The sequence below is a fragment of the Chinchilla lanigera genome, unplaced genomic scaffold (assembly GCF_000276665.1).
Source record: "Chinchilla lanigera isolate Chin_1 unplaced genomic scaffold, ChiLan1.0 scaffold00002, whole genome shotgun sequence".
Taxonomy (NCBI): Eukaryota; Metazoa; Chordata; class Mammalia; order Rodentia; family Chinchillidae; genus Chinchilla; species Chinchilla lanigera.
In genome coordinates, this window is record NW_004955403.1 from 3,975,048 (window position 1) to 3,993,139 (window position 18,092).

Sequence of the window (18,092 nt, forward strand, 5' to 3'; positions counted from 1 at the left end):
CCCTTGTTCCCTAGCTGGGATGCTCAGCTCAATCACCAAAGTGCTGCCCTCGCCCCTGCTCCGAGGGCGCTGTGTAGTAATTCCGGGTGACGTAACTCCAGGTGACTTCCAGACACCCTGACGTGTGAAGAAGAAGGATCCCCCTTGGCATGGAACACCGCTGTATCCTTCCACTTTCAGTGCAGCTCTCGAAATCCTGAGGGGGCAGATGGTGGAGGATGAAGAAATAAAGAGTCAGAATGCAGAAAGCTGAGGCCAGGTGGAGCCTCCTCTCCTGGTGGGGCAGAGAGAACTGCCCAAGGACTTCAGCGCGTGTATTTACACACTGGCGGGTTGGTCATGTGACACCCCTCTGCCTATCGGCTTGTTCACGTGGCTCGCCTCGGTGCCTCTTGTTCCCATTGTTGGCCTTGCTAATTGATGTCTAGTATCAACCGCTCCCCACATATCCTAAGAGGCAGAAATCTTCACTGGTGTCCAGGACACCAGCTTTCCATCCAGGTACAAGAGACCTGTTCTGCATGGGGCCGCTTCCTCTCTCTGGCGACCAGCAGCCAGGCTGTATGTGTGGTTTTGTCACGGGACGGGGTGGAAATCCCCGGCTTGGCCCTAGTGCAGCACAGCTCTGTGGGGTTTCGGCGATCATGCCCACATAGTCTATGTTTTTACGTATTCAAAGTACATTTATGTTAGAGTTTCATGGATTCCATTTTGTCCTGTGGGTAAGAGTGGGTCAGCTGGCAAAGCTGGCCTGGTCATCAGCATCTTCTCACGGGAATAACACTCGAATTCCTTGGTCACTTCTTCTGTTACTTGGCTGACTGGTGACACCTTAGAAAGGAGCAGTTGGCCTCCTCTGGCCTAGCAGTGGGTTAGGAGAGGACACTATAAAAATGCACTTCTCCGTATTGAAAAACGCCCCGCTCACTGCCTGAGTGCTGATTTGATTTATGCTGCACTGCTGCAGGCAGAGTCACAGATGCCGCTCCCGGCATTTGGAGAGTGATGCTAACGAGCTTGAGCCGGGAGTTCAATCACGCATATCACACGCGTCACCGCGCTTTGTTCTGCTCCGGCGGCCCTGCTGCTCATGGCTTGGGTTTGTTCTCGTGGAATACGTACCGTGGGCTGGGTGCAGGGCTTGCTGGGATCTGTACAGCTGTTGCCGTTTCAGAAGTGACCAGAGTTAGCGTTAGTGTTCACGGAAAACGTGTGAAGGCGCGTCCTCAGGAGGCAAAGCAATGATGGAGTGCAGCCGTTGCTCTTCGCCAGCCCGCGGCCGTCCCTGTCTGTCAGACCCCTTCCTTCCCTGATGCCCTCCTAACTCCACCCCACCCTCACTCACCTCCTCCCGGGCTTGGTGTTCTTCCGCCTGGTGCTGCCCTTTCAAGGTCCACTGTCCCGTGTGGTTCCTGGGATTGTCATTTCAGCGGCTAAGCTGTAAAACACCTGCTGGACCTCAGGGAAGCTGTTCCTGGGTTCTCGCCCCGCCTGGCACAGCAGCCGGGGCGCAGCACAAATTCCTCAATTGTGAATTATTGCCCGGTGATCAGTGTACATCGTAGATGGGCTCCATGTTTTACTCCAGGGCAGAAATGTTCTTGAAGTTTCCTATTTGGTTATTGATAAAAGAATGATGATACAGATTATTACAGGAGGATTTTAAAAATTATATCTTTCTTTTAAGATAAACCAAGTACTCCACATGAGGCCATTTGGTGCAGTCAGGAAAGGCAGTGGTTTTCGTCCTCCGGGAAATACCGGGGGCAGCCCACATTAGGATCTGGTGACTCAGCTGAACCAGGAGCTCCCTCCTGTAGCCCAGGGAGGTCCGGCTGGGTTGGCGTGGCCGACTCCAGTGACTCGGACACTCTGCGCATAGAGAAAGCCCGAGGACTCTGTGTTTTATATTAAGCGTGTTTTCGCTTCCCACTCTGTAGCTACTTCCCCAAAACCATAATTGGCATTTGCATTTTTTTGTCAAGCTCAAATGCACAGAACAAATTTCTAAGATGTATGGATTTTCACATGCGCTCAGCTACATCAGTATGTGTCACTGGTTCCCAAATTGAAACCCTGTCTAGTGGCTGCATTGAAATCACATGGATAACTTCAATAATATAATACTTTTAAGCAAAAGTATTCCATTAAGCACTGTTGTAGTTCCATACTTCGTTAGACTGTGTGTTTCCACCGATGGCTGGCATCTGTCTGCAGCACAGGTGTCGGGAGCGAAGGCTTCAGGACTGGAGGGGTGGGTTCAAGTCCCAGCTCTCCTTTGTTGAGTGTTTGACTGCAGTGACCCACACCTCGTCTGTAAAGTCGGGACGGGAGTTTCCGCCTCCTAGGGCTGAGGGGAAGGAAGGTCAAGTGGCAGCACGGCCATGTGACACAGCGCGTCTGCCTGGATGAGTGTCGCTGGTCCCACTGTCACCCTGCACTGACTTTCAGTGTACTGTTTTTGAGCATCATGTTTCAGATCCGTCTGAGATGTCATTAGGAAACTTTAGAAAAATATATAACACCAAACAGGAAGTGGTGTAACCTGTTGCCTGGGGTTGGAAAAGCCGGGGTCATTCATAGAATGTGCGGGATTTCTGCGGCAGGTCCCTGTGCTGATTGTTTTCTCCCATTGATTTGCAGCGGAGATAAAAATCTGCTTTAAATACTACCACGGCCTCAGTGGAGCCCTGCGGGCCACCACGCCCTGCATCACTGTGAAGAACCCGGCTGTGATGGTGAGTGCTGCCCCAGGACCGCACGGGCTGAACTCTGTTTTCTGTGCTGCCCTGACAGAGTGACGGGGGCCAGTAGCGAGGAAACGCACAGCAGCGTGGGCACTGCTGCAGGGAAGGGAGAACGACAGGACTGGCAGCCCTGGGTCTGTGATGCGGGTCAGCGGGCGGCTCCCTGCTGTCAGTCTCCTGGAGCCCTGCTCAGCAGCGCCGCGGGGACCGAACCAGTGCAGAGGTTCTCAGTCTGGTCCAGGTGACCGATTGGTAGGGAAGAGCGGGGTTGTATCTTGGGTGAATTTAATTGACACAGATTCAGGGAGTAGGACAGAAAAGGCAGCCATTTAAGTAGTGGGTGATTCTGCCTCCCTGTAAACTGGAACAGCTTTGCCCGAGACGGTGTGATGCGAGCTATCAGCAAAACGCTGGCCTCGGGAGGCCCTAGGGCTCCGTCCCTCTCAGCGCAGGGCTGGTGTCTCTGCCTGAAGGTACTGCACACACGTTTTGGCAAAACCTGGTCACTCCAGGGAAACCAACTTCTCCAAACCAGTTGTGTTGGGCTTTTGAAAGAAGCATGTCCACTTCTGGCATGGCACTTGCCCAAGGACTCTTTCTTTAGATGTTGTGATTTTTTTTCACCCAATCAACTAACTTTACAAATCCAGCCTTTTCATAGACTAGGGCTCTATTGTACATGGGTAGCTGGATTGAGGTGATTTAGGGAGATTCTTAGAGCCCGAGATATGTACACCTTTGTAGTTTTTATTACTCAGTAAGAAAATGAGGGTCATGCAATGTAGAAAAAAAGTTAACTCTCATAGTAATGTAGAATCCTCAGAACTATGTGTGTGAGAGTGTGTAGGTACACACACGCGTAGATGCTTGCACTTTTGGAAATAGGCAAGTGTCCAAATTGATTTCTTGAAATTCAGAAAGGAAATTGTCTAGACCTAGTCCATGCTCTTTGATTGTGTCTGTGCCTCAGAATCAGTCTTTCCCCTGTGGTCATTTATTCAAACAAATATTCACTGGGTGCATTGTGCCGCCACTAGAGGCGAAGTGGTAAGAGAAACAGCTGTGGCTCTCACTGGTCTGGGGAGAAGAGCGACACCAAGCACATTACTGTATCTGTGGGATTACCCTATGGGGAGAGCAATAGAGCTATGACACGTACTGCAGGATTTGCCCAAGAAGGAGTGTATGAGGGGTGACCTGCAGGGTGAATGGAAGTGGAGTTATAGTTGAGTTCTCACTGTAGCCAGCCCAGTACAGACTATAAGAGAACAGTGTGCATGGCTACATACGACTTCGAAGGGCTCAGGGAGAGAATAACAATTGTTGACCATGAAATCTGCCACTTCACAGCATAAGCCCTGGCATGGTCTTGGCTCTAGTTATTATTCTAAAAAGAGAAGTTACAAAACTAGAAAGTGAAGCTGTTTATAATAAAACCTGTGAAAAGTCGTGGTGTGTGAAATTAGACAAGAACTAACGCTGATTAGCATTTTCTGGATTCAGAGCTTTTGAGACTGGAGCAGCTTTGATAGCCAAGTCCCAGTGAAGGCAGAGGGTGGGTGGTGGTCTGCTGAGCATTGATTTCATTTGTGGATTTTGTACTGAGACCACGACTGAGCCCGGATACAGTTTACAAAGAATTAATTTGCTTCAGACAGATTTTGTGGCACCTTAGCAGCTCCGTAGACAGCACTGGCAATCAGAAAAGAACACTGTGGCTCAAAGGCAGACTGATGGGCTGGTGGTCGGTTGATGGTGGCCAAGTGTGGAATGCTCGGGTCTGTACCAGAAGTGAAGCGTTGTCCTTCTGCAGCACTGTGGTCCCCTCAGCGCAGGACACGCGGTTAGTTACTGTGACTGGTTTACAACACTCGTGTTCACAAAGCTCACTGTACGATCTGAGCACCACCAGACACAGGGAACAGACTCGGAGGGAGCAGCTGAGAAACGCCGTAGGAAGGAAATGAGCTCCTCGAGAATCACCTGCCTCACATATCCTCTTGCAGTGATCAAGGGTTAAAGAATAACTGTATCTTCTTTGTCATTTGTGCTTTGACATCATTGTCATTCACCAGAGCACACAGCAAAGCATGTCTCAGACCCTTGGAACAGGAAGTCCTTCTGCTGCAGGACCAGGTTACAGGCCGGTGCTGCACCACCTTGCATTGTTTTGTGCTTGGTTGACAGCACCACTGCTGGGTTTCCTGGCTGAGTCTATGGAGCGTGTTCATTTAAAAAACCCTCTCTACACACCGAGTGCAGATGTGTTTATTATCACAGTGTCCCTGAATTTAGTGGTAATGTTTGGTCTTCCTTGGCTTTATTCTAACAAGGGATGGAATGTTTTCAGTATTATTTTGCATGAGTTCTTTGAGTGTTATTTCAGATGAACATTTTGGCAGAGAGGGGGTGTAGGACACTGCTGTCACGTGAATTCCTCAAGAATTGTTTTGTATTAGCAGTGGGTTACATTTTAAAAATAAGAATTAGAGGACTTTTTTGTCCCTCCTAGTTTCCTGCACTGTTTTAGATGGGTTTTAAATGAAGGCGGGCTGTGAATCTTTTCTGCCTTGAGTAACTCATGCAGCTTGAGTATTCAGAGTGGGCGCAGGTGTCACGTGCTTGGAGTGACCCCTCTTACTGGGCGCGTGCTCCATCTGAGGTGAGGCCCGGCTCTCGCAGGTCTGCCTGTGCCTGGGCAGGTCGCTGTGTGTCTGCCTCAGCTGTGGCCTGCACTACCTGGCCATCATCTGAGGGTGGGTGGTGGAGAGATGGCGGGATGAGGTGGTCACAGCCATCAGTTGTCTGGCTGATTTGCTGCTGCCCTCCTGCCCTGCTCATCTGGAAGTGAGGGTCAAAGGAGAACAAAACAATGTAGCAACCCACAGGTATCCGCTCAGCTCCAAATCTGTGGTCATGAAGGAGCTGGTTCTACAGATGGGATGAAGGAAAAATACCCAGAAGGTACCCTGAGATGTCACAGATCAAGAAGCAACTAACTGACACAAAAAAAGTGTCTTGATGAAGGTACAGGAATTAGAGAAGGCAGGCGAAATTACTACTTCAAAATTTGAATGCTATCTAGAATTTCTTTTGTAACTTCCCAGCTTTTCATGGGTTAGTGATGCTTCTTATCTCTGGATGGGAGCTTCTTTTTACAGGAGTGTAGGGAGTGCAGCCAAGATAAGGTGGAGGAGGTGTCAGAGGAAACCAGTACTGGATGGTAGTTAAGATAATAGATCATAGTGAGGAGCTATTGCAATAAGGGAAAAGAGACCTTGGTGTAGAATTGGCTGTATTTCAAATATAACACTGGAGAGTGTGGTTGATAGCTAAGGAGCGGAGCTGGGGAGAAGGGGTCAGTGGTGGCAAAGCTATATGTGGGCAGAGGGCAGGGTGATTCTTGCCTAAGAGATTTCTTGCTGCAGGTGGCCAGAGTGATCAGACAGCACCTGGGGGTGGAGGCTGAGGAATCTCACTGATATTGAGGGTGGGGATTCTCTCTAAATGCACAGCAGGGGTTTTGCTGAAACTCACCTCCACCAAGACAGAGGTGGAAGCTCAGGTTTGGTCCCAATTGAGCACAAGGCTGAGAGAGGCGTGGTTAAAGTGTGGTCAAGAAAAGAATGTTTGTAGAGGGTTTAATCTGAACTTCAGAGTTAAAGTGTAATTTCCATTTTCCAACTGTTCAGAATATATTCTGCCTTATGTTTTGTCTTTTCCAGTATTATAGACTTCTTTTTCAGAGGATCACGGTGGTCTCCTTGCCTAGTGTTCCATATATTTTGCACTAATTGTATGTACATTGAGAGAAAGGTCTAAATTTGCTATGCAGTCTATATTACTGGTTTCACGTGAGATGTAATTTACTCAAAAGCTTTTAGGAAAAAGTCATCAGTACAATAGCATCTCAAATTCCTATTGTTGCTAATTATAATAGTGTGTGCTGTGTACCTACAACTCAATAGAACAGAACTCAAAAAGCAGGTGGGACACCCATGTGGACGCTCAATATTTGCTGAGAGAGGGTCATTCTGTACATATGGGTGATCTGATATAAATATACCATTTATTCTAGGTTTCCCCAATAAATCTGAAGAAATTTAAGGTTTGCTTTTTAACTGAAGGGAATGCTTAATGTAACACTAATAATACCAGTGCATTTCTTACATATCAACTATATTCTTATTAAGGAAAAAGGACATATGAATAGCCTGCTTGATATTCATCAGGGGTTTCAAAGCTCTTTATTTTTTAATTTTGGGTAAGGATTAAAGTGAAGTATGATCCTACTCTTGCCTTTGAGGATGCGCGTTGTGCCTCTATTCTGAGATTTAGAAATTTAAAGACGTGCTATGATGTGTTTCGATAAAAAAAAAATTGCTGCTTTTGTGGACACACATGTTCTGCTGGAAAATCAGGCAGCATCGTACTGGCTGGAAATGTCAGGTCTGTGTCTTTCCTCTTCAGATGGGGGCAGAAGGTACAGAAGGCGGCGTGTCCGGAAACCTGCATTCCCGGAAGCTGGTCAGCTTCACGCTCTCAGGTAAGAATGCCTTCGCGTGTGGCACCCAGCCCGAGAGCGCGCGATGTCAAAGGCGGGGATAGTCCAGTAAGGGCAAACCTTCTAGAGCTTTCAATGATACGAACGGCCCACTGGGGCACATGTGCCGTAGGTGTGCCACCACTGGTCTGATAGTCACTCCTTCCTGCACACTCTCATAAGATATATGAACTAGTTCGGGGGTTATCGGTCACCCTTCTGGAAATTCAAGTGTATCTCTTCACTGTGATAAAATTAGATTACTAATATAAATCTGGACATTATTTCTACCAAGTTTTCTGGTGACAAAAGACCATATACCTATGTATAATCATGAAAGCTGTCATGTAGCATGTACTAATTTCACCAAGGAGCATTGATTATTTTAAATAACTTGTGTTTTCTTTAGCTAGAGAAAGGAAAACTTGAAGATTATGGAGGAAAAAAGTTAAAGTATACTCTTCTTTCCTGTGGGGATGTGCACATAAAAATCAGAAAGGGATAAGACTGTTTTTTTTTTGTTTGTTGTCTTCATGTAAGCTTATTGTCCAGGTAAAGCACTGCATTTCAGGCTGAGTTGGGTAAGACTTAAAACTAACAATTTTTTATTAAAGAACTGAATATTAGATTTCATTATGAAAGGGAATTTTTCCCCATAACCTCAGTGTATACTAACAAAACTTTCACAGAAAAAAGTACTTACGTGTGTCCTAGTTGCAGTGTGAAAAATGTTCAATGTATTTCATACCTAGGTCACTAAAAAAATCGAAAGCCACTGTTTAGAACATATGAATCATCTGTCATAAAGTCAAGCATAAACTCAGGAAATCAGTATTTGAATTGCAGTGTTAAAATAGACGACTGTCCTCCAGTGTCTGTGAAGTAAAGTCTGACGGATGTCTGTCACTGGAAGTTGTTTGTTTTCATTTTTTGGTAGATGGCAACAGTTCTGAAATTTATCCTGACTGCAAAAAAATGTGAATGAAAACAGACACTTCCTGGAGGCCTGTCATGTGTGACAAGTGTCCACATGTTGCTGGCCCTTGGGCGTCCGGGCCTGCGTCTGCCTTGTGTGGTCCTCCTCCCCACCCGTAGGGCTGTTTAACCCAGCGCCTGTTTTTCTGCGGCTCTGTGGTGCATTCCAGAGGCATAAACTGGTGGCTTACGCTTCCAATTTGGCCAGTAGCTCTGTCTTGCTCGGAACCCTTAGGATTTTAAACCCATCTAGGCTTATGTACGTGGCATTTGAAAGTGCCGCTGCCTGTGCAGTACTCCCCTCCGCCATGCTTCCTGAACACATTCTGGGCGCTTTGGATCTGCATAGGCTGAGGGCTGCAGGTGCCCAAGTCCCTGGCTTGAATGGGGACCAATGAGCCAGCCCAGGTGCTTGCGAGGTTTGAGTTTGATCACACCGTGCCTTTCTTTCTTCTTTAAATAACAAGTTAAACTTACATATATGGTATACAATAAAATATTTTCACATAGTCTGTGGATTTCTTAGTTCGGAATTACTGCCTCTGTTTTCATTGATCTGTGTCCTTCTAAACACAGCACGGACATAGTGATTTTGTCTTCAGCGGGATTAGTGTCTCATCATGGGGAAAGCTGGAAGGTAAAAACCTGACGCATTTTCCTAAAGGGTAGGAAATAAATTTGGGGGCACAACCAATACTTCTTTAAACACTTCTCCCTACATTCTACTTCTTGTCACAGGGAGGCTGCTACCTAACATGTATTGTATTCCCTACCCTACGTCAGACTTATACAGATACACGGAAATGGTTAGAACTTAGGAAATGAAAGCAACTCGGTAATGTTATTTCTAGAATATTAATCTGGCTGTAGCCTGTTGACAGTGTACGATACTTTTTGTCTGAGACTGTTGAAGCACTGCGTATCACTGAGCTACACCCCAGCTCTGCACAAGGATATTTAACGTTTCATGCTTTTGTGACTCTTGAGTCCTTCATAGGCCTGTTATGTGGGGTGGATATTTATGCACAGTAATATACAGAAAAGGGAGAAGCAAGGGTAGAAATGAAATGGATAAAGGGCACTGAGTGATCAGATTAAAAATAACTGGTAGCTCAGTGTACTTATGAATCAAATGTCTTTTATCTCTCACTACAAAGGGTTTTATATCAGCGTTATCTAATATCCAAAGAAGACATCTTTTATCACAGTGACTTAGTCTTCAGGTGAAGTGCTTTTTGTTCAAGGCTGTGTTTTTTGTGAGTGGCTTAGCTCTGTCAGGCTTTGGAGCTGCCGTATCTGCTTATGTTATTTGTCCCTTACTACAGGGAAGCCCTTATTTGAAAGTAGACTTAATATCTAAAAAATATCATTTTCTCTCTGAGTCTAAAGTAAACATACCCAAGAAAGGCGAGAAAATAAAAGTATAAATTATATTTTCCCCTTAGAGTTACTTTATGCTAAATAAACCCAAGTGAAAATATGCGGCAGTGTTAACTTGACAGTGAAATGCCGGTGCGGGATTTCATAAGGACTCTGTCGTTTATGAAGTGCTGCGAACAGGGGTTGTGAGGACAGTGACATGGCAGCAGTTTTTTCCTGAATGTCTGTCTAGTCCTTCACTCATCTTTCCCTTCTCCTGGTAACTTCCAGATCAAAGATATTACTGTGCTTCATGCAATATTGTTAACGTAAGGTTTTCTTGGGTGAGTATTTCAGCATTTGCTGACATGTGGAATTGTCCCCTCTGCTGCCAGGTGTTGTTGGACAGTTGTGTCTGTTACTGTCTCATGTGTCCAGGCCACAGGTTCTTGTGGGCCATTGGTGATTCTCCTCCAGGGAGCCTGCTCTAGAGAATAGGGTTTTTTGTGGGGAACCATGGACCAACCCTAAGAAAACCTTCTGTTTGGAGGATGGCTTGCATGGGATGACCTTGCGGGGCTCCTGTAGCTTAGGGTCAGAACACAGCATCTGTTCCCCGCGATGATCTCAGTAGTCCAGAAGTTTCCATGTGCAGAATTTCTCTCTAAACCAAAGAGCTCCCTATACTATCCTAGCCACATAAAGTTACCGGTCTCTTCTTCCACAAGTTTTTGAGGTTACTTAGCTCCCAAGTCTGTAGTAACCAAGCTGACTGACAGTCTCAGAAAAGCTTTGGGGACCCAGCAGAGCCAGCTTAGTCCCTGACACTTTTGTATCATTTAGCTGGATTATTTTTTTTAAAAAATCAGTGTCCTCACTAAATGAACTCCAGCTAAGACTTCTAGGAAACAAGGTTGTGAATCTAAAGCAAGTGACGTCAGATTTTTTTTATCCATCAGATATGGATAGGTTACTTTGTAGGCTATGGAAAAGTAACTGCAGAATTATTTGAAGTAGCAGGTAGGATTCACGTTTTACAACCACTTTTGGTGTATTTTTTCCTGCTCAGTATTCATTACACATCTGGAATATATTTGGCATTTAAATGTGGTACAAAGGAACATGGGCTCAGAAGTTTCATGTCCATTTGAACTTAATTCTGACTCATTTCTATGTATATGGACAAGACTTTTTTTTAATGAAAGAGCATGTTTTAAGTAAAGTGCTTGCTAAGGATTTCTCTCAAGGCATTGTATGAAACTTTGTTTGCCAGACCACATTGCAGTGTAAAAAAGATGAAGAGTCCCAGGAAAAGGCAGCGGAGGGTGTGAGGTCAAGGCATGACTTCCCTTGTGCAGCTTGCCAGGAAATGCCTGCTGCCGGGGCTTCTACCAGCCACTGTCCTCAGTCATCATGGTGTGGTGCCCTGCTGCCCGGGCTCTGGACAGTGTGCTCAGAGCTTCCTGCGTGATACTGAGGAACGCGTTACTTTGCACTGCGCATTCTAATCATGGTGTGTGTGTCTTTCCTCCTTCCTCTTCCTCTCCCTCCCTCCTTCTCCTTCACTGTCGCTCCCGCCTTCTCTCTTTCTTTAAAGACCTTCGGGCAGTTGGGCTAAAGAAAGGCATGTTCTTCAACCCTGACCCTTACCTTAAGATGTCCATCCAGCCAGGGAAGAAGAGCAGTTTCCCCACCTGTGCCCATCACGGCCAGGAGAGAAGGTCGACCATCATCAGCAACACCACCAACCCGATCTGGCACCGAGAGGTAAGACAGGCCCAGGTGTCTTCCCTCAACGGGACCTCAGCCGCCTTCTCCTTTTCCTCTGAACTCTGTACCCGAGCTGTTTGCTGGTGTGGTAAGAAGGCCGAGTGCCCCAGGCTTGCTGGGAAGAGTGTGGTGAGAAGGCGCTGTCTCCGTGCCTGTGGGAGGCAGCAGAGGCACTCACCCACGAGCACAGCCTAGGTGTCTGCCAGAGACTCGGCCATCAAAATAAATATCTCGAGAAATGTTTTTAAAACTAAAAACGAATGCAAAAAATTCACAATGAGCTCAATATCAAAATCTTCACTCTATCAAATATCTGAGGCTTACATAGTCAGTGGAAGTGCGGTGCGGAGCCATCATAAAACCTGGGGCCAAAGGAGAACTCAGTCGTGTGATCCTGTGTTGACTTAAAATTTTGATACTTTGTTCTAGCGTGAGCTAAAGGAATTTCTGTCCCTGTGGGCTTTGGCAAACCTTTTGTGGTTCCTGATGTTCCCTGGCAGACCATTGAGGAATTGCCATCATGGGAAGGCAGATTGTGTTGATGGTGGTTCACACTTAATGCTCCATATCAGGGAGGTCAAGCAAAAAATTTTCTCATGGGAACTATGGAAAGTCAAAAGATTAACAAAGAGACATCACGTCATTCTCACCTCATGAACAAAGCTTGGCGTTAGAACATTTCTGGGTTTTACACAATGAGAGCATACCCTAAATCTTTAAGGACAAAGATACACTCTGTGTTGTAGAAATATTCACTTGGCGGGAGAGGGTTCAGGGATCTAAGAGCAGCTGAAGAAAAGATGTGGTTACTTGGTCCTTGTTAGCACAGACCAACTCCCTGCTCAGCTCCTCCGGTTGCCCATGTGGAAGAAGGTGGCCTGTGTTCTTCTGTCTGGTTTTAAAAACCACTTATAACCTCCTAAGAACAAATAATTCCTGAAGGCATACCAGTTAATCTAACGAATGTCAAAGCCAGAAACTGTATCTCTGTGTGAGCTTTAGAAGGTGTATAATGAATAAAGTAATGAAACAAGCTATAACTTTATATTTACATCTGATATTTACAGAGTTCTTGACCACATTACCAGCGCAAGCCTGTCGGGGAGGCAAAAGAGATGAGATTGCCAGCTCTCCGCTTTGGTGGTTAAGAAACTATAGCTTAAAGTGTCATTGTGGCTGGCTACTCAGAGGCAGAGGGGCACAAATTCAGCTTTTGTATTTGAAGCAAGTGCTTTTTTCCCTAGGCATCAGGCTGCCAAGTGGTCTGGCGCTAGGAGAACTTTAATTATTATGACTAAATACCCTTAATGGCGCCTGCCTGTCAGGCTGGCTGGCGTAGTTCCTGCTGAGGTAGCTGCAGGGAGTCTTCCAGGGACACAGCAAAATGATTTGGGCTAGGTTCCTGGCTGTATCATTTATTCATCTCGAGAGCCTCACCTTGAAAATCTTATCTCAGCCGGGGACGTGGCTCAGCGGCACAGCGCCTGCCCAGCAACTGTGAGGTGGTGAGTTCGATTCCCGGTACCAAAAAAAAAAGAAATCTTATCTCAATAAATATGAAATGAATAAGGCTTCTCTTATATTTATTTTTTTCCTTGTTAACATCCAGTCATTTTTTTTTCCCGTGCAAAGAATACAAAGAATGAAGCCTATCTTAATCTCATACTTTTACTTTTTTGTCCCAGAAGAAATGACCTCATGTGTCTTTAAACTTCAGCAATAGCTACATTTAAACATTGTTTATTTATCAAGGAAATCACAATATACTGTAGATGTTCCTACTTCCTAAGTAGAGGAACACTTAACAGTGTTTGGCGACTTTAAAATCCCATGATATTAGGAATATAAATAGTTATTAATCAAATATGCTAGTTAATCCTCAACCATCCTATAACAAGAGATTAGATATCAAAAATTAAGATACAGCTCACACGGTGAGTGCTGACCTTGTGTTGGGCATGATTTGATATTTGGTAGCATCTCCTAGCAAGGACAGGCCACGCAGGGCTGTGTGGTTGGATGAAAGGGCTACTTTGGCCTCACAAAGGTGTAACAGTTGCTTTCTGGTCATTGTGAGCATTAATGTTCTGTCTGAAAATGGGCTTGGTGATGGGTACAGATATTTCTAATAATGTGTATGCTGTGTCACGAGAATTTAAGAGACACCGTTTCCTACAACATAAAATGATGTGATATCATACTTGGTTTTCTGACCTGTTTTTGTTTTCAGAAATACTCCTTTTTTGCGCTCCTAACTGATGTCTTAGAAATTGAAATTAAAGACAAATTTGCCAAGAGCCGTCCCATCATCAAGCGCTTCCTGGGGAAACTAACCATCCCGGTCCAGAGGCTGCTGGAGCGCCAGGCCATTGGGTAATTACCGGCCTCTTCCGGGCCTCATTGTGCAGAGACCGTCGACATGGTGCTTGGTAGTCCTGGGCTTGTTCTGCTGACAAGAAGTGGTAACAAGATCCTTTAAAAATAAAAGTGCCCTTACGGGCCTTCAACTGTCCTAGACCACAAGTTTTAATTACATACCTTGGTCTGATTATATACTTCTTTCCTTGGTATTTTATCTTTTTCTAAGATACAGTAGCATTTCAGCTTCATCTCATAGTGCTAAATTGTTTTGCTGAGTGTATTGAAATCTTGATGTAAAACTCTGTCCCTAGAGCAGAATTTCAATACGGATATTTACCTTATCCTGATTAATTCCACCCAGAGAACCTGCTGTTCTTGAAAAACAGAAACCATCTGATTTGGGAGCCATGAGACCCAGATAAGGAGGTACTGTAGTTAGCTCCAAGGCGTCTATGTTCATTCAGGCATTGACAGAATCTTAAGCTGCTGTTTTCTTTCTGTGAGTTCTTCGTAAGTTGTGGTACAGCCGTTGAGAGATCCTGCCGTACCTCCGACCCTTACTGTGTTGTGTATATTTGTATACAGTGAGACCCAGAAAGCTCAGTACCACAGCACCTGGGGTGGCCCTGAGGGGCAGCTTGTGCACTTTCCTCACCCAGAGAAGTCCAATCCTGGATTGCATGTGTGCTGGAAGGAAGCCCAACATGGATTTGTAAAATATCAGGATTATGAGATCGTTCTCTATAGGTTAAAGCATTGCAGTGGTGCTACAGATTTTCATATCAGTTGCTAGCATACAAATGTGTTTCTGATCAATCATTGTTTTCCATCAAATACTTGATACATCTCAAAGAATGCTGTACTTTGATTACTGATGCATTTGGCAGATAGCAACTCTCTGAAATCCTTGAAGCTGTACAGGGTGTGGCTTTCTAGGACAAGCTAGAGCTCCTTGCCCGTAGCCTATTTTGTGAGCCTTTGTTTAGATGTGACATTTCACAGAGGTGGGCTGTATCCCTTCAGAGAGACACGCCACATTCTGTGCTTTATCAGGTTTTCTGATTGCAAATTGATTGCAGGAGAATGTCTTAGTCAACTAGTGGCATCTTTGTGCTTACTTTTCATAATAATGTCATAATAATGTACGATATATTCTTCATAATGATGTCTCACAGCAGAGGGTGCGGCGAGTCAGGGTGGCGTGGATAGGACAACCTTCACTGACAGGCACTCAGGGAGCGAGGAAACCCTTGACTTTGAATCGATGGAGATTAGGGAGGCTTCCTGTACTGATAGGTGGAATAATTGCACTGAGTCTTGGTTGGTTAAGATTCTTTCTTCCAGGTGAAGGGTCTGTATTGGTCACTTTCCTGTCACTGGAACAAAATCCCCAACACCTACAACTTAAAGGACTTTATTTGGCTCCTTTTCTGATGGGTTTAGTCCATGGTCACCTGGCTCCAAGGCAGAAATGGCACGGTAGAAGAGCCCAGAAGGAGACCACTGCTCATTTCATGGCAGCCAGAGAGAGAAGGGAGGAGCCAGGGACAAAAACGCACCCTTTTAGGTCACAGCCCAGTGACCTAGCTTCAGTCATGCCTTACCTCGTAATAGCACATTCAGCTATGAACTCATCCGTGGAAGAATCATTGATCAGCAGAGTGCCTGACCCATGGTCCCATGAGTCTCAATTGCATAAGGCTTTACAGGGACATTTTAGATCTAAACCATAATATTCCGTCCCAGCCCCCGCAAAGGCTCATGCACATCTCATTATGTTTGCTTTTTTTTTTTGCTTCCGGTAGTAGGGATCAAACTCACAACCTTGCACTTGCTAGGCAGGCACTGTGCCACTGAGCTAAATCCCCAGCCCTCACATCTCATTATGTAAAGTGCATTTAGCCCATTTCTAAGACATGACAACATAGCTCGAGCATTGCTGAAAAGTCCTAGTTGAAACTGTTAGCTGTGAGTCCCTGTAAAAATCAAAAGGAAAGATAAATACTTCCAACATACAATAATGACACAGGGTAAACCCTCATGTTCCAAGAGGAAGAGATGGCAGATAGAAAGAATGGGACCAGAGCAAGAGTGAAACCCAGCAGGGCAAGCATTAAATCTTGTAGCTGCATGTCCAGCACCTGGAGCAGGTTGTGGTGAAAGGTGAGCTCCCAAGGGCTGGGTGGTCCTGCCCCTATAGCACTGTCGTTTAACCCTCATGGCCTCTCTCCTAGGCTGGTTGTGTTCACTGCCTGTGACTTCAATCAGCAGATGATCCCCATTCTTAGCATCTCAAACTTCCTGGGGTCTCCATTGCATCTTTGGCTTCATTCCCACAGCTTCATACACTTCCCTCTCTGTACACTGCCGGGCCTCCAAGGCCTTCCTTTGAAACCTAGGTGGGAGCCTCTCTGGCCCCATAACTCTTATATTCTGCATACCTGTACAACCAGCACTACATGGATGATGCCAAGGTCTGCTGTTGGCTCAATCAGTAGCCAGGCCCCCTTGGATCATGACTGTAGTAGCCTCTGAAAGCTTGGATGGCTGAGGTCAGGGAAGCACTTCCCTAGGTGGCCCTGAATCTTCTGGGCTGGGATCTCTTCTCAAAGCAAAATGTTTCAGAGATGTTTACCTTTGATGTCCTCCTGAAGCCCCTGGATACGTGAACCAAATTAAACCTCCTCTCCTTTAAATTGTGAGTGTCACATATTTTGTCACAGTAACAGGAGATCTGATTGATAGAGGTCCCCTCACATATTCCATCAAAAAAGTATACATTAGGAAAAGAAAAACTTACATAAATACTTTAATACTAAATTTTTATTGAGACATTATGAGATACAAATTACCTTTGGCCTCTACAACTATAAGAGTTGCTCAAAGTGGTGGCCAGTAGCATCCAGACACTTACTAGTACAGTGAACTGCTGAGGTGGGTATACTTTTTTTGCAGACTCTGATATATATATATCTTACTGAATATACTACTAAAGCTCTAGCACTGTGCTGGGTGTTGAGAGGAGATAGTGACCAAACAACTGGATATTTTTGGTAGCCCTTTTCTTACAATTCTTGGGAAATACTTAACGCCTTGCTAAAATCCATTGCTTATATAAATCATCATTAACCCTCACACTTAGTTTGGTTACCCAAGGAAGAAAAGGGGGAGAGTCAATCTGTTTTGATCCAGAAAATAATGAGCTTATTATTAAAGGACTGAGTATCCAAAGAGATAGGTGAAGAGCAACACAAGTTGGGTGCAGATCTGTTTAATTTGCTGCTGGGCGGAGCCCACCTGTGTGTCAGGCACACATGCCAGGAGTGCAGCGAGGCGCGAAGAGGTCAGCCCTGCTGTGGTGCAGGTCACAGCCACCCTGTGGTGTCCACATGCGCTGATGTGGATGATTCAGCAGGCCTGTGAGGGGGGAGTTACGCACACCCATGTCCCTTTACAGAGGGTTCTCTACAGCATGAGTTTCAGTAGAACTGTTGATAGTAACCGTGGTAAGATGGCTCAGTGAGGGTGTCACCAGGCTGTGTGCTCCAGGAAGGCTGTCGGGTGGTGTCTGTGGGCAGAGCTGGTTTCTGTGTCATCTGAGCCTCTGTCCAGTCCCAGGTCCGTCCCTTAGTTTGCTCCTCGAGGACACGCAGTCTGCCACGGGGACTAGAGGAGGTGGTGATGCAGAGTCCTCAGAGCATGCGTGCCGTGCCCTAAGCATCACCCAAAAAAATCATCACCACACCCTGTCTGGGAAAGAAAGAAAACTGGGGAATTCTTGCTGTCGTGTTGGAAGAGCTTGTAAGAGCCAAGCTGGATTTGGGCTTAGTAGCAGACTGCAGTGTTAGTGCTGAGGAGATGGAGAACCAAAGCAGGTTACGCAGGAGACTGCTGATAGCTGACTACCTGGCGGTTGGGCAGAGGTGTGGTGCTGTCCTGGAGCAGCCAGCAGAGGGCAGTGTGAGAGCAGAGACTGCTCTCTCAGTGTGAGCTGATACTGTGTCTTTGATCATTTCCCTTAAGGTAAATCCATTTGATTCAGAATGAGAATTGTTTGCATTCAAGGAAAGGAAGCCGTTGCATTTGACTTTGAAATAGACATGGGTGGGACATGCTGGGCGGTTCCGTCCTTGGGGAAGCTGCCAGCCCAAGCCTGGGACCAGGGCCGGACAGAGACGGGCAGGTCTAGTTGTGGTGGGACGCAGGCCACCAAACTGTGGCTCCTCTGGCTTCTCCAGCCTGCGTGTCAGCGTCACTCCAAAGCTGTGAGAGGCAGGCTCCCCGGCAGGGCCGAGGTGCACCCTCTGTGAGGGGAGGGAGAAGAGGTGAGTCCCCCC

General features: G+C 46.0%; 1 protein-coding gene across 1 annotated transcript in view; it reads left to right on the forward strand.

Moving 5' to 3' along the window:
- Hecw2 (HECT, C2 and WW domain containing E3 ubiquitin protein ligase 2) overlaps positions 1–18,092 on the forward strand; it is a gene marked incomplete at its 5' end in the record, with an annotated part of 193,309 nt that overhangs the window by 72,167 nt on the left and 103,050 nt on the right. Inside the window, 4 exon segments of the mRNA XM_013512122.1 lie at positions 2,644–2,738; positions 7,218–7,293; positions 11,222–11,391; positions 13,625–13,767. Coding sequence (XP_013367576.1) covers positions 2,644–2,738; positions 7,218–7,293; positions 11,222–11,391; positions 13,625–13,767 — 484 coding nt within the window.